We start from the raw sequence: 14,767 nt of genomic DNA on the forward strand, positions 1-14,767 counted from the left end.
CATTTCTTTTTTTAACTTTCAATAGTTTAAACAAAATCTTAAAACACAAAGTTGCAGGTTAGATTTTGAGAGTTCCTAGCTAGCTTGATTGTTTAAATCCAGTTCAGCTCCACCTGAGTTTAGCCTAGTCAATATAGTCAAAATTGGCCCAATAAGGTGGACTGGTCTGCTTGGTCCAGCCCGAACACGAGCATTATGGCACGAGCCCAAACCCAGTAACCCAGTTCGTCACAGACTGAGCCGCACCCTCCTTCAGAATTCCATTTCATTTGGGCCCAAACCCTTTTGACAATCAGAACAAGAATATAGGAAGAGAGTGATAATGTTCTGCATTGTCGACAATAGCAAGAAGCATTTTTGACATTCCAAAGTGAAAATCACAATTTGTACATTTCAAATTATATACTGAACCACATGGGTTGAATTAACTCTCGGGTGGTAAAATCATCCATCAAAGGAACTTAACAGAGAACACCAATTAGGACAGAAACCTTCAGATAATTTCTATCAACAGCTGTAATCAGACTGCAATCTGCATATAGCCCCCAGGTTGACCAAACAATCTGTATGCAGTAGCACGTTTGAAGAAGTAAAATGTTCAACAACTTCAACATGTCTTCTTGATTGAAACGCTTCATTCTCTGGAGTTTATGGCGCAAATACTTACTATTTTGTTAAAGAAAAAAGAGAAAATTTTTGGCAAAAATAGTAGCACTAGATCTCCACTGATGCCGCTGTACTTAGGTCCATCTGCTGTCTCAAGCTCCATCTTTGAAAATTCCGCATAACCATGACATAGATTAGAGATGAAATCAAATAAGAAATCTTTGGAAGAGCACAGAAAAAAAACAGAAAGATTCACAGCAGAAGAGAAATCAAATCAAATTAATACCTGTAGGAGAAGCAACAGACATTTGATTCACGCAAATTTGGTTCATAAATCAAAAGGCTGTTTGCAATAGAACCACCTGTTGCATTGGTAACCTTGGTCGATACAAGTCTCTGAATGTGGCAAAATCACTAGTAATCTTACCTACAAAGAGACAAAGACAAGGTAAACGACAGCGCAAGGCGGAGAATAAGCAGAAGAGTTCACATAACATATGGACTATGGAGGAAAAAGAACGAACACAAAAACATACACGGCATCATACCAATGAGAAACTTGATAACTAAATACAACATCATCTCCTATGCATGTACTTTCTATTGCACATCGGTGAGGAATCATCTTTGAACACATTGGTGTCGGGAAGAAAGATAATACCATGAATGCCAGCACACTTAAGAGGTGAGGAAGCATTTCTTGTTATCCTTCTTGTCAATCATCAATGCCTCAAAGAGGGCTATGATTCGCCCATCAACTCTTTCAATCTCTCAATTCCCCTGCAGTGACACATAAAAGTTACTAAGTCCACATCTTTTCATCTTTGGTTCAGCACATTTTATACAGAAAGAAGAATACCTTTTGGATAGGGAAGGCATTAGCTCTTCAATGACTCTGATAAATGACTTGCTCACATTCTCTTTAGAGAAAGTTGAGTTTTCTTCTTCAACTGTACCTAGGAATGGAAAACATACTTCTATTTTCAGCTTTTCTTTATTGTAGATGAAAGAATAAATGGGACTTGGAACACAGGTGAAAATATATTAAGAAATTTGGTAATTAATTGCGTTTACTGATTAGCCATTTTATTTTATGCGAAAAGAAGAACTGCAGAATCAATTGCTTGAGATTACCACTGATTTAGATAATTAGAACAATAAAACTTATGCCTGAGCCTGTTGAGTTTTCAGGGTTCAAATGTTCTACAAGCTGTTGAGGCTAACAAAAAAAAAAATAAAGAAAACCAAAAATCTTCTGGAAGGTAAATGCAGATTACATGTCAGGTACAATGGGAATGCTAGTATATAACTGCATCACTTCAACTTGAAAGCCAGGTTAGTGTTAAATTATACCAACAGAACAGAAAGAAAACTACAAGAACAACTAAGTGAAGGGTATCAAAAATCCACTAGAAGATAATTTTTTCCCTTATCACAAATATAATCATTTTTTTTTTTGGAAGTAAATGAATATAATATTGTGGCGTCACTTAATTCATGACTAATTTGAATAGATAAAAAAAAATTAAATGTTGAAAATAGAAATGCTATAAGAAAACATTATTGAAACATTGAAAGTTTATTGTGCATCTCTTATCCAAAAAGGAAAGAAAGAATATTTTAGACTCATCCAAAGATGGGTGGCAAAACCTGTACTAGCAAGATCTCTATCCAATTTAAATCCCAGATGAACCCTTAATAGGGATGCATCCTCATGAAGATTATCGTTTTCATCTAATTGCAAGTAGGTCTTATCAATAAATATTCTGCAGTATATATAACTTTTGGCAAAATAAAATGTAAAGAGAATATTTTGCCCCTCTTCTTTTACCTGGAGTATCTTCTTGGTTTACAAATTCACCTCCGAGATACAAGCTATCTTTCTGGTCTAAATCTAGGCCTTGTTCCTCCACAAATGTTTTCATTAAGCGACCGATAAGGTTATATGCGACCATGCTTGTCTCGTCACAAACTTCTTGGAAAAAGAGATATTGGTTTCTACTAGTTTGCTTACACGGATCGGATTCTTCTTTCATAGATGTGAAGTTTGAAGCAGGGGAAGTCAGTGAGCTCTTTCGATTTCCTCCATTCTTTTCTTCACCATCATCTTTCACGGATTTGACTTCATATTCTTCTGTATCCATATAATCTGTGCTATTAAGAATTCTCGATTTCTTAAATGCAGATGACCAACTGACACGATGAGGACCGGACTCGACTCTGTTGAACTGCTGGAGCAACCCTCCTTTAGTAGAAACCCCAGCTAACCTGGCACAGGGCGTTACATAAGAGGAAGAGCTTTTCTCCCCTATTGTGGAGAGAGGTATCTTGGAGTCAACTGGTAGTGACTCTGCAGTACTTTCTGCCTCATAATCAGAATCATAAGAACAAGAAACTTTCTGTTGATACTCTCCAATTCCTGATTGTTGACTGATGTTATCATCTTCATTATCATCACAACTATAATCACCATCATCAATGCTGCCACCATCATCGCTTTCTTCTAATTCCTCCATATATGCGTCACTGAAATCCTGATCATAATCATGGTCCGGAAGCCAATCCCAAATAATTTGCTTTGTATCAGCACTCACTCTCAATATGCATTCTATCTCTTCTTCAATTTCCTCTTTGGGGAAACATCTATATGATACGCTTCGGGAACTTCTGTTGACAATAGCAAGAACATCAAATAAAGATTTCGGGATGCTATCCATATCACTGCATTCAAAAAGATATTCGATCAACATTTTCTTAACTGCTGTTCTCAAACAACCATTTGATATATCAGCATCTGGGTCCAACAAAAGCTGTAAGGTCTTCAACTCCGAGAATCTGACCTTTGTTTTAAGCAACCAGATAGCCTTGACTATCTCATTCTGGAGCCTTTCTATTTCTGGTGAAAACTGGTAAAAATCCACTGCATTCCGACTTTGACATTGTTGACTTAATTTCAATGATATGCTTGCAATAGCCATTGCTTTGGCTAATGGCTCTGGTAGCTCCTCGCCCTCAGCAAGTTCGGAAAGCATCATTTCACTATGTTTCTTCACTTGATTGATCAAATAAGCTCGATTCCAGGAGCACTTACGGGACTGTAATTGAGGCACACTTTTGACACAACTTAGCTTCCTTCTCATAGCAATTAACGTCTGAGAAGGCAAGTCCTCCAGCTCATTCAATGCCTTAATGGCAGCAGCATGATGAGATTGAATCCTGGGAGTCAAATGGGTAGCAGCACCTTCTCGGAAATTCCGAGAGTCACTAAGAACTTGATGTAGCTGTCTGAAGATATCTTTTTGTTCACGGTTATGCCCTCTATTTCTAAACTCTTGAGAGAGGGAAACTTTAATTAACCTTTTCATTTTCTGACGAGATTTGTCAAAATTGACTGAGCCTGCTGTAAGTATGATTGCAATGAGGTAAAGCCCCTTATTAGTTAGCATATCAAGGCATGATTCCAGAACTTTCATCGTACTTGCCCTGCCAAACATTTCTTCACTGCCTTGAGCTACTTGAACTTCTCTTTCAGGATCATAAACTCCAAAGGCCTCTTCAACATGTGCTTTTACAGTCTCATAGAATATCTGGCTAACACAATAGTGAAAAACATATGAACATCTACCAATGCCTACCAGATGCCTGACAGCTGAAATAACAGGCGTGATTAAACGCACAACAGAACCAGATGTCTCAAACACTACATGAAATCCAATATATTCTATCATGTCTAATAATCTTTATTTAAGGAGGTTTTTTACTTAGCCAAAGAACTAAGTGAATCAATCATATAATTTTCATTAAAAGGAAAACTTACATCATCTTCCCGAAGCAAAGATTCAGGCAAACACCTGCGAGACAAGATAAAATCCAAAACCAAAAACAATTATCAGAATCGTAGTTTTCAAAGTAAAAGCTACACATAACTCATGAGACAGAAAGCGACAAAAAGGAGGGAAAGAAAAAATTCATTTCTCACTTACGCATAATTTAAAAAATTAGGTCTTTTTACTAGCTTATGCCCGGATTCAGAAGTAGGAAGCCCCAGCAACCATCTGCATAGAGTTTTACTTGGTAATTATGCAAAACATAGAGGTAAATAATAAACCCAATGCACAAATCACCACAGGTATCATGACAAAATTAACCAAACAACCGATGCTCTACCTTTAAAGCACAAGTCGATACCTATCATGAGTCTATTCAGAAATAAACGTGTCCGCCAAAAGAGGCGAGCTTTATTTATTTTCTTCTGATTATAATATGCATACATAAAGGAAAAAAAATTCATATACCTGAAAATTACAAACGGAATTGCATATACGAATGATGTATACACACATATATATATATATATATGCAGATGAAAGAAGAGAGTTTAGGGAAGAGACGCACCTTCGTTTGAGTTTAAGCTGCTTCTCTTTATGCTTAATCTGCGAGAGGATGGATTCACAATCTGTCTTGTAAAACACCGATTTCTCCATTGTATGCGGTTTGTAAGCGTGTAATGTCTATACCTAAAACAATATGTTAAACTGGTTACAGATTGACCGAATGAGATATGAAGACACTGCGCGCGAGAGAGAGAGAGAGAGAGAAAGAGAGAGAGTGAGAAACCTGGGGAACTACAGTACCGAAAAACGGAACTTTTCCAACGGTATGGACGATATCCGGGCGTATGGACGGCGGGAGATTTCTACGTTGTCTGCTAATCCCGTCTACAGTAGGGTGAGAGGGAAAAGGAGGAGGAGAAGGGAAGATCAACGTTAACCAGGGCTTCCTTTTGTGATGAAATTACGACTTTACCCTTGCAAGAACACTCCGTCTCCGCCTTAGTTTGTAACTTATAATATTTATTAATACATATATATATATTGGTTTTAATTCAATAATAATTATTTTTGTCCTTTTTATTTTAATTTTTATCTCGCCAATTTAATAATAATTTTTTTTTATAAAACTAATAAAATTCTTTCAAATATTTTGGCAAAAACTTTAAAAATATATAATTTTTATTAACATCAATTATTATTTAAATTTAATTTTCAATTATTATGACTTTTAAAATTCAGACAAAATAAACCTAAAAAAACTTTATAATTTCTAAAATTATAATGTTTTTTATTTTATAAGTTTAAAGAAGAAAATAATAATTCTTGTCTTTTTTCTATAAAAAAAATTTCTATACAGTCAGATTATTTTATTCTTTTACATGATTTTTACACGTGTGAACTGTATAATCCTTTGGATATACATATATATATATATGATGAAAATATTTCATGAATTATTATAGTAAATTTCTGCCATAAATCTTAATCTTATATAAAAAAATAAATTAAATATTTAAGATCAATATAAGAAATTAAATCTACAAGTGAACATAATAAAAATGATATGTTGTAAAATTTAATTCAAAGTTTTATAACATTTTAATTATTCATTTTACAAGATGATTTTGAAATATATATATATATATTTTATAAAATTTTTACAGAGATCAAATAAAATACTCCCATTGAAAATTATAAATTAATTTTTTAAAAAAAAATAATCAAATTTTCTCCTTCCTATTTGTTGGAAAAATTACAATAAACCTGGATTAAAATATATATATAAAATGTAAAATATATATTTTAAAAATATATGCCAAAATATTACAAAGCAAACTAGATATAACCACAAGAATATTATAAACCACCAAATCACAGAAAAAGAGAGAAGAAGAAGAAGAAGAAGCTGCTATACATGGAAGGTTGGTAAAAAAGAAAAATGGAAAAACAAAAAGAAATATACAAGTAAAAGTTTCCCACACCAACAAAGTCAATAACCAAAGTGGCTGCTCAGCTAAAATCACAACTCTCTTCATCATCAGTACAACAATGCACTGAAAGCAAAAAATGAAAAAATGGACATCACCACTTCCAACATACTTTCATGGTACCCTGCACCATAGAAATCAATCACAACATTACACCAAAACCGTACAAGCAGTTACTTACACCACCCACTCCTCCACTCATGACTACAGATATACCTATATTGCATATCAATGTATCAATGACTGGTATACTTTTATTGTTTGTTTAACTATCAACCTATTCTGTTACCTTGTCAAGTTTTTGATAATGAACTCCGTGGAACGAGAATAGAATGGTATTTTGTAATCATACTTCCATTAAAAGAAAAGGGTGCTTAACGTAAATTGCTGATTAAATTTCGATACTATGAGCGGAAGCCTCTATTTTTTTCAAAGTGAGAAAGTCAATATAGATGCGCAACTTACCAGAATTTTTAAGAGTCTGTGATGTTGGCAAGGCAGGCAATGACATCTCTGCAAGGTTACAAAACTAGCCATTAGTGTATAAATGGGAAGTAAAACCAAGTGCCAAACATTCGAAATCTGAAAATCAAATGCTGTTTTGGTCTCGAAGGACTGTGAGGTGGAAAAAATAAAACATCATTCGTTCTCTGTATATTAGTTACCAGGGGCACAAAAAGACAGGGATGAAATTGAGGATGACAAAGGCCATGGTGCACCAATATTATCCGCCAAGTCACAGGTAAAACTATATCCTGTTGAATTATCAAATATTACATCCACGGGGTAGCTCCGAAGTAGACACCCTACATTTGTATAAACAGAAAGTATGTCAAATAACTGACGTTTCAATAAGTTTATCAAATAGTTCTCACTAACATATGAATAAACAAAACATATCTTAAAATGCAAAGGGCAGAATAAGTTAACCATCGATTAATTTTTTGAAAGATATACAGATATATAAATATAAATAAAGAAAAACGAGAAAAATACATGCATAGTTAACCATCGAGCTTGTGGCAATAAATGTTCGAGTGAATCATATCTTAAAATGCATATTTATCAAACAGAATAAGTTGTGGAACTAACCTTCTTGTCCATAGGCTTCTCCAGATGCAAAATAAATCCATGGCACAGCAGGAAAATAAAAAATCAGATAAGCTTTGAAGGATTACTTCAAAAATAAAAAGGAATGAGAAAAACACTGTATGTTATAACATATACCTTGGATGCTAAAATCTTTCAAGTCAATGTCACAAAGATCGTAAATATTTGTCATGACACCCCCCTTTCTTAACATGGTTCCAAAAACAGTTGCACAGATTATGGCTTGTTTGTTTGTGATTAACATTTGCTTTTGTATCCCAGCAATATAGGCATTTAAAGAACTACAGCATGAAGGATTAGGTGCGGCTGCATTGTGGCATGCTTCGATAACTTCAGAGGGCTCCTTAAAATCCAAAGGGCAGACTGCAACCAGAAAAGTTAATTCAATGTAAGAACTTTTTAGGAAAACAATAGTGCAGTTCATAAATATCTCACACAAATCAATAAAGTAATGAGATATAGATCTTTTTTTTGAAATAAAGTAATGAGATAATAGATGAAAAGCCAAAAAGTACAATGTTTGTCCGAGAGAGAGAGAGAGATAGAGAGGAAAATGTGATCCTGATGATTATGAGAAGGATGATAATGACAAATAATGAGTGTTCAAATAGCCATGATCTTTGAATCTTGCCTAAGTAGACTTGAACTAAATGATTATTGAAGGTCCATAATCTCAGTTGTACATAAACTGTCAATGCTTATCTAAAGTTTTGGTAGATAGTGTTGAAGACTACTGTTCGGATATTTGATAAGGCATATACAATTTTTTGAGCTCCACTATATTTTACTACCCGTCACCATCTGTTGAATCACAGAAGTGATAGCAAGGATATTATTTAACATGAAACCAAAATCATTTTGCTTTATTCTACTGCTTTTACTATCACAAGAATTAAAAAGTTTCTATTTCAACTTCCTTATAAGTACTAAGGTATAGAAATTTCCTAATACAAGGAAGATTTGCAAGGGTAATATATGTTATAACTGTTTTATCCATTAATAGAATCATTCCATGACCATATGATTATCTGCAGCATAAAACAAGTTCTACAGGATGAGAAAGTCCACACATAGCAGTACAGTTTCAACAATCAGTCAGGAAAATAGACAATATGATGCTCAGACAAACATGTAGTACGGATGACTGCCATACCCTTGTTCACTTTGCAGGAAGATAATATTCGGAAAGCAGTATTGGCAGCATCTGCTGAGAGTTTCTTAGAAAGATATGAATACACCACCCCCTTGCAATCAGTAATAGTGTCAATATGATTAGGCTCCCCCACTACATTTTTATTTTCATTCATGGTCAACTGTGTCCCTGAGATCTGAAGAGCAGCTTCCATAATGGCAGGTTGGCAAATTGGTCTACAACACTCTTTAAGCAGATCAATTGTGCCACAGGCATCCAATAATTTGCTTGTGTTAACAATCTTCTCAAAGGCACTGACATTTTTTACAGGACAAGAACCTCCTGTTAGATTTGATGGTTTTACAGAACAAAGTGTGGATATTGTTGTGTTGGCACCTTTGCTCACTAAAATACTAACAATATCTGAAAAACAATCATTAGCAGCTGCATTTTGCAAAACCAAGAAATCAGAGTTGATGCCATGGAAACCCTGGAAGATGTGGAGTAAACTACCAAGCTGTGGACAACATATTACATTTCCTACAAGTGGTGCCAAAGGCTGAGAACAATCAGATGCTGTTTTGCCCATGATACTCGATATAGCGGAGAAATTTACAGGGCATTTCCCAGTTAAATTGGGTTCGTACGTAGTGGGAAAAGTAGGGTACATAGGAGGCAAAGGTTCACTCGGAAATGGGTTGTGTGGAATGACAGCAGGAGATATTTCAATAGGATCAAAAAGTCCAGTACCGGGTGGATTGGCCAACTCAGAAATGGAGGTTACGTGACTAGGCTTGGGCAACATCTGTGATGCGACTACATATTGAAATCGTGATAACCAGATAATGAAAAATAAGAGCTGCTGGCAAAATAAACCTGTAAGTAGATAGAAGACATCCATCAGTGTCCACATACAAAGTGTTCCAGAAGTAATACTACATGACAGGCAAAACATGAAGTACATAATACAAAATTTCCGATGGTGACTGTTGGGAGATACTAGATAGAAGTAGAAATCATGATAACTCAATGTAAGCAGCATAAGCATCATATGATAATAGAAAGAAAAATACAAGAAGATAACTAAATTACCAACAAGCTTGGGCACAATCAAGCAATTTAGTAAACTTCATGCGACCTAGGGCAGGATAACAGTCCAATCTAACATCAAATTTAAGATATTGTTTCTAAAACCAACTAAATTAGATTCCATTGGCTTATCTGAAAAAAAAAATTATATTCCATTGGCTTAAATAGAAGTTCTTCACCTTTCATGTAGTTACTGAGATTCAAGGGTTCTAATCATTAAAGGACAAATATGTCAATATACAAGTTTGACTATAAAAATTTGGTCCTAGTGATGCAGAACAAGAAGATATCATTCTGGAACAAATTTTTTAATTAAAGAAGTCTTTTGCTAACTATTATTGTTTTCTGTTTTTAAGTAACTTTGGTCATTAAACTTTATTTATGTATTAAAATATTTTAGTTTTCTATTTAGGTAATTTTAAGTATTCTGTCAAAAACAGGTAATCTTAAGTATTAAAGACATTGCTAAAATGAGTATTTTAGTTTGCAATAACTACTTGTACTGAATGAACTAGTCTCTTGAATTGGATCAACAGGGACTGGGATCAAGTGTTTGATCTTGTGCCTTTCAGGGCAAAAAATGGGCAGGGATCAGTTTTTCACATGACAGTCCATGTGGGCCAACTTCGTAGAAAGAAAAATTCACTAGACTTTTTGAATTGCTAAAGACAGAGATGCTTCAGTTAGAGACTTATTGACATTCAATGACTCTTCCACTCCCAAGTGGAATATTTCCTTGTCCAGCAACCTAAATGATTGGGAGATTGCAACCTTAGCAACCTTATTGTTTCAATTAGGATGTGTTAGATAAGACTCTTTGATTTATTACAAAGTATGGAGCCTTTTCTGTCCATTCTTTCTACTGGAACTTCCTCAGTCAGATGGAAGTTGCTTTCGGATTTCCTTGAAACAAATCTAGAAGAAGAAAGCCTTGCAACGCATTGCCTTCTTCAGTTGGAAAGTCGCATGGGGCATAATCCTCAACTTTGACAATTTGAGCAAGCATGGCAGAATCTTAGTCAATGGATGTCTATTGTGCCTTCAAGAGAATGATCTGCTAATCTGTCTTTGGTGCCATGGGGCCAGGAAATTATGGGATTCCGTTCTTTGTCTTCTCAATGTGTCCTGGATTGTATGCAGTTTGGTGGCGAAGGAATGAAGGCTTGGGACAGCATTGCTGCCAAAAAACAGAAGAAGATCCCCATCTCCCTTGTTCTGTTGGACTTTCTCATGGATGATTTGGAACAAAAGGAAGAACACAGTTTTTAAAGACACTGCTTTTCCTTTTAGTAGTTTTATATCTTGAGTTTTTTGGTCACTCCATCCCGTCAAGCGAGAATCTTATAGCCTATATTGATAATTTGTGTTCCTCTAATGAGTTTTATTTGTTTTGTATAGGGCTTGTAACGCATATCTTTTTTTTTTTTCCTCCAAAGAAAAAAAGTTTAACCATAAACAGCCCAGTTGACAAATCTCAGTATATGCTGAACTGCCACAAATGGAAAAAGGTGGATCACTATTGTCCAATTGAAGAATAAGGATGATAATAGAGTTTAGAACAGCTAATTGATAGCCAAACTAGTTGCATATGTAAATTTGACAGTTCGAAAAAAAAAAAAAGAGAAAGACGCGGAGGAAGTTAAACATCAACGTCATAACAGCTAAATACTAATAAACTAGATATGAGACTACAGCATATTATAAGCAGTTTCAGTAGATCAATGAGTATTTTAACAAGAAAATTGGAAGACAAAGAGGTTTAACAAGATCATATTCCTTCTGCTCCAAAAAGACTTTGTTTAAAATGAAAAATACTGCTTGATGGGGTATAAATAGCTTACCCTTAAGCCGACTGATGGTCTGAAAACAGTCCATGGCTACACTAGCCCTCTGGCACCATTGAGTTTCATGAAAGAGAAACTTGTGACGGTAGATTATGTACCTTCAAAGTCTTCAAAGCAATAAACCAATTCCTGTTCATGTTCAAGAAGAGAAATCATTGAGTTGCAGGGAAACAAGCATATAACAAAAGCAACTAGTTGAGCTTGCCAAAAAAAAATTGGTCAGAAATATTACTGGTAAGAAATGCATTTTCTTTTCCTTTTTTTTTTCCCCCTTTTCAAAGATCTGCTGAAAGAGGCTAACAAAAAAGGAAGCAAATTATAAATGATTACTATTTTACCAACCTGTGCTGCCTCTGGCAGATAACTCAAAGCAGACTAGTCAAAAGGGAGTTCAGGTGTTATTGAGTAGGAGTTCAACAGACTCAAGTGTGAAAATATTCTTGGAGCATTCTAATTAAAGCAGACAAGTCCATGCAAACCAATGCATAGCCAAAAGCTAGAGTTTCACTTCAACCCTCATCAAATAAATTTGAAAACATATGCTCAATAAATAAAATGATAAAGCCCAGCAGAATTATAATCAAATTTTGCTTAAACAAAAGACCTTCTCTACATCTTACCTAAACAAAGATTATTTTGTATAATATGAATAGCATGTACATGGTCAATAATTAACATGAAAGAAAGAAACTTTGCATTTAGCTTACACGAGAGATCTGTCCTACATCTGCTATCTAACAAGACTTTGTTGTGTATGATATGAAAGTTGATTTAGGATCAACAATTAACACATAAGAAAGAGGCTTTACATTTGCAAGTAAAAACTACAGTTATGTTTCCTGTTAACAACATCTTTATCTTGTGTGCCCGATTGGTATTTGTGAAAATTTCAGTCAGTTTGGTTGGAAAAAGTATAAACGAAAGTAAAATCAGAATTTACTAAGCTGAATAACTGGTTAAACTCAATCAACTACAACTTTTTTTTTTTTATTTGCAGACTCAGCTTTTCATTGCTTTCCCTCTCTTGCACACAAACTGTATCATAACTATAGAGCTAAACTTACCCAAATAATCACGTTGGGATCAAAAGGCTTTCCCATCTAATAAATAATCAACAACAGAATTTTCACCTTATCTATTTTCTCTCAATTTCTCAGCTGTTAAACCCAAGTCAACAAGATTAAACTAAGTCAAGGAAGTGAGGTTTCTACTGTAACCCAAAAGTCCATTTCCCATAGTTTTTCCTAAGCTTCATATGAAGGAAGCTCAAGGAAGCAAAAATTTCCTAAACACATAAAAATTATAGCATTTAAACTGTAATCCTCCTTTACCCTTCAAAGATACCCGAGCGAACCAAGATTTCGGGGGAAAAAACCAAGGATGAAAAAATTAAAGTGCCAAAACCCCCTTCTCTTATCTGTCATTTTCTCGGGTACCCAACACCACAACCCGGACTAACCAATGATATCTTCCTATAATTAGAAGAAAAAATAGACTCAGAGCTTCAAACTTTTTCCTTCCCACTATTTTCTCAGCTATCAAAAGCCAAAAAGGAAACTCATTGATGTAGCTTTTCCAGAAAAAATAAGAAAAAAAAAAAATCATAAATGTAACACCGAAGCTCCATGCTTTCTTTCCACTTTCCGCACTTCCCCAGCTACCAAACAAAGATAGATAAGAAACGGAACCCAACAAAAAAAGAAATACGTACCTGAAGAAGTTGAAACCTCGAAATATTGATGAGAAGAAACTTATAACAATTAAACCACTTCTCGGGTCGATCCGGGTTGGCAAAATGGGATTACTTGCCGAAGAAACCCTAGAATGAGAGCTTTCAGTTAGCTCTCTCTCTCTCTCTCTCTCTCTCTCTCTCTCTCTCTCTCTCTCTCTCCCCCTCCTCTCTCTACCTCAGAGCTGAGCAAAGAGACTCTGGTGATTGTAACTGAGGAGGTGGATAAAATAGAGTAGCCCAACTTTACCTATTTATTGACCCGACCCGGAACGACTAATGATGGTTCTTGTCTCCTTCTTCATGACCCGAGTCAGTATAATCATAATTAATTAATTAATTAATCAATCAATTAACTTAATTAAATTATTGTTGGTAAGGCCCATTTTCATGTGCAATGGCCTATAAAAGGCTAAATCTCCTTTTTATAAAATTTTTAAGGTAAGATATTATGATTAATTATGATGATTTATTTATTTATTTTGTTTATTGACTTAATTCAAATAATTTTCCAACTTTTTATTAGTTGAAATTGGTATTTAAAAAAGGTAAAAATTATTAATAATGCAAAAAGGTAAAATTAAAAAAAGTTTTAAAAAACTAAACACATTCTCTCTCTCTCTCTCTCTAAGATCTTTTTTTTTTTTTAGAAATAAAAAGCCAATTATTAGTAATTAAATTGTTACAAAATTAGAAATCTACATTTATGTTATAATAATTTAAGTCAACTAAGAAAAATATATATTGCCCACATATATAATATACCTATATATATGTACATATATATATATGTATATATATAAAGAGAGAAGATTGGAAAATCTACATTGTGTGATAAAAGCAAGAGCCAATTTCTTAAGTATTAGGTAAGATAATTGAGATGTTTTTTTTTTTTTTTTTTACTAACTAATAGTTGGTGGAGTATTATGAAGTAAATTAGAATGATAAAATAGGTTAAACTTAAAACTAAATTATAGCATATTTTAATTTAAAATATTTTTTTGTTGGTATTGTCATAAAGAAATTTGTATTACACCATAATTAAATTTTTTTTAATAATTTTATAAATAAAATTACTCAGTCACCTGTTACTTAATTTATTTATACGTTTTTTTTTTTATATAAAAAATTATAAGTTGTAATTAAATTATGTGTATTTTTTTTATTTAAAATATTGTATTAAATTTTTATTTGATTGCATTAATTATGGATTGAAATGAAAAAGTGAGAAAAAGAAAAAGTAAGAAGAAGAAGAAGAAGAAGAAGAAGAAGAAGTTTGACAATGGGATGCACCTACAAGATGTCAAAACCTTGTACCTAATTGCAACACTTTTTCTTTGCTTTATGCTCTCTCCCATAATTCTTTGTTCATGTTGTTTGTCTCCATTATCACAATTTTGGTATTTAAAAAAAAAAAATAGTTTAAAATATTTAAT

General features: G+C 33.9%; 2 protein-coding genes across 10 annotated transcripts; both read right to left on the reverse strand.

The window, feature by feature from the left end:
* Positions 1-306: 306 nt before the first annotated feature.
* LOC110821464 (DNA double-strand break repair protein) lies at positions 307-5,447 on the reverse strand. Of its 6 annotated transcripts, none has more exons than XM_022051316.2 (9): positions 5,241-5,447; positions 5,002-5,123; positions 4,590-4,661; positions 4,424-4,457; positions 2,438-4,193; positions 1,466-1,562; positions 1,155-1,386; positions 893-1,033; positions 307-769 (listed from the first exon to the last, which is right to left on the reverse strand). In XM_022051316.2, exons 2-7 carry the CDS (start codon positions 5,088-5,090, stop codon positions 1,347-1,349), a joined length of 2,088 nt encoding a protein of 695 aa, XP_021907008.1. In that variant the 5' UTR covers positions 5,091-5,123; positions 5,241-5,447; the 3' UTR covers positions 307-769; positions 893-1,033; positions 1,155-1,346. The 6 variants fall into 6 exon arrangements, with proteins under 6 accessions (XP_021907008.1, XP_021907010.1, XP_021907009.1 ...); XM_022051318.2 differs by having other exon boundaries at positions 1,466-1,556; positions 5,224-5,447; XM_022051317.2 differs by having other exon boundaries at positions 1,268-1,386; positions 5,224-5,447.
* Positions 5,448-6,276: 829 nt separating this feature from the next.
* Positions 6,277-13,534, reverse strand: LOC110821411 (GPI-anchored protein). 4 transcript variants are annotated; one of them, XM_022051250.2, is made up of 9 exons: positions 13,314-13,534; positions 11,835-11,898; positions 11,600-11,731; positions 8,691-9,545; positions 7,655-7,900; positions 7,520-7,537; positions 7,093-7,233; positions 6,893-6,940; positions 6,277-6,551 (listed from the first exon to the last, which is right to left on the reverse strand). In XM_022051250.2, the coding sequence occupies exons 3-9, from the start codon at positions 11,631-11,633 to the stop codon at positions 6,478-6,480; spliced, it is 1,416 nt and encodes a 471-aa protein (XP_021906942.1). In that variant the 5' UTR covers positions 11,634-11,731; positions 11,835-11,898; positions 13,314-13,534; the 3' UTR covers positions 6,277-6,477. The 4 variants fall into 4 exon arrangements, with proteins under 4 accessions (XP_021906942.1, XP_021906941.1, XP_021906943.1 ...); XM_022051249.2 differs by lacking the exon at positions 11,835-11,898; XM_022051251.2 differs by lacking the exon at positions 11,835-11,898 and having other exon boundaries at positions 7,520-7,534; positions 13,314-13,531.
* Between the last annotated feature and the right edge of the window lie 1,233 nt (positions 13,535-14,767).

The sequence above is a fragment of the Carica papaya genome, chromosome 5, assembly GCF_054855325.1.
Source record: "Carica papaya isolate Zhongbai chromosome 5, ASM5485532v1, whole genome shotgun sequence".
Taxonomy (NCBI): domain Eukaryota; kingdom Viridiplantae; phylum Streptophyta; class Magnoliopsida; order Brassicales; family Caricaceae; genus Carica; species Carica papaya.

Bases quoted from the DNA above. Each gene is read 5' to 3' on its own strand.
- LOC110821411 (XM_022051249.2), bottom strand. From the start codon at position 11,633: ATGGACTGTTTTCAGACCATCAGTCGGCTTAAGG. The intron at 9,546-11,599 runs GTAAGCTATTTA...ATCTACTTACAG, and splicing joins GACCATCAGTCGGCTTAAGG to GTTTATTTTGCCAGCAGCTC. The intron at 6,941-7,092 runs GTAACTAATATA...GTAACCTTGCAG, and splicing joins CCTGTCTTTTTGTGCCCCTG to AGATGTCATTGCCTGCCTTG.
- LOC110821464 (XM_022051316.2), bottom strand. From the start codon at position 5,090: ATGGAGAAATCGGTGTTTTACAAGACAGATTGTGAATCCATCCTCTCG. The intron at 4,662-5,001 runs GTGCGTCTCTTC...AACTCTATGCAG, and splicing joins CAGCTTAAACTCAAACGAAG to ATGGTTGCTGGGGCTTCCTA. The intron at 4,458-4,589 runs GTAAGTGAGAAA...CTTGTCTCGCAG, and splicing joins CCTAATTTTTTAAATTATGC to GTGTTTGCCTGAATCTTTGC.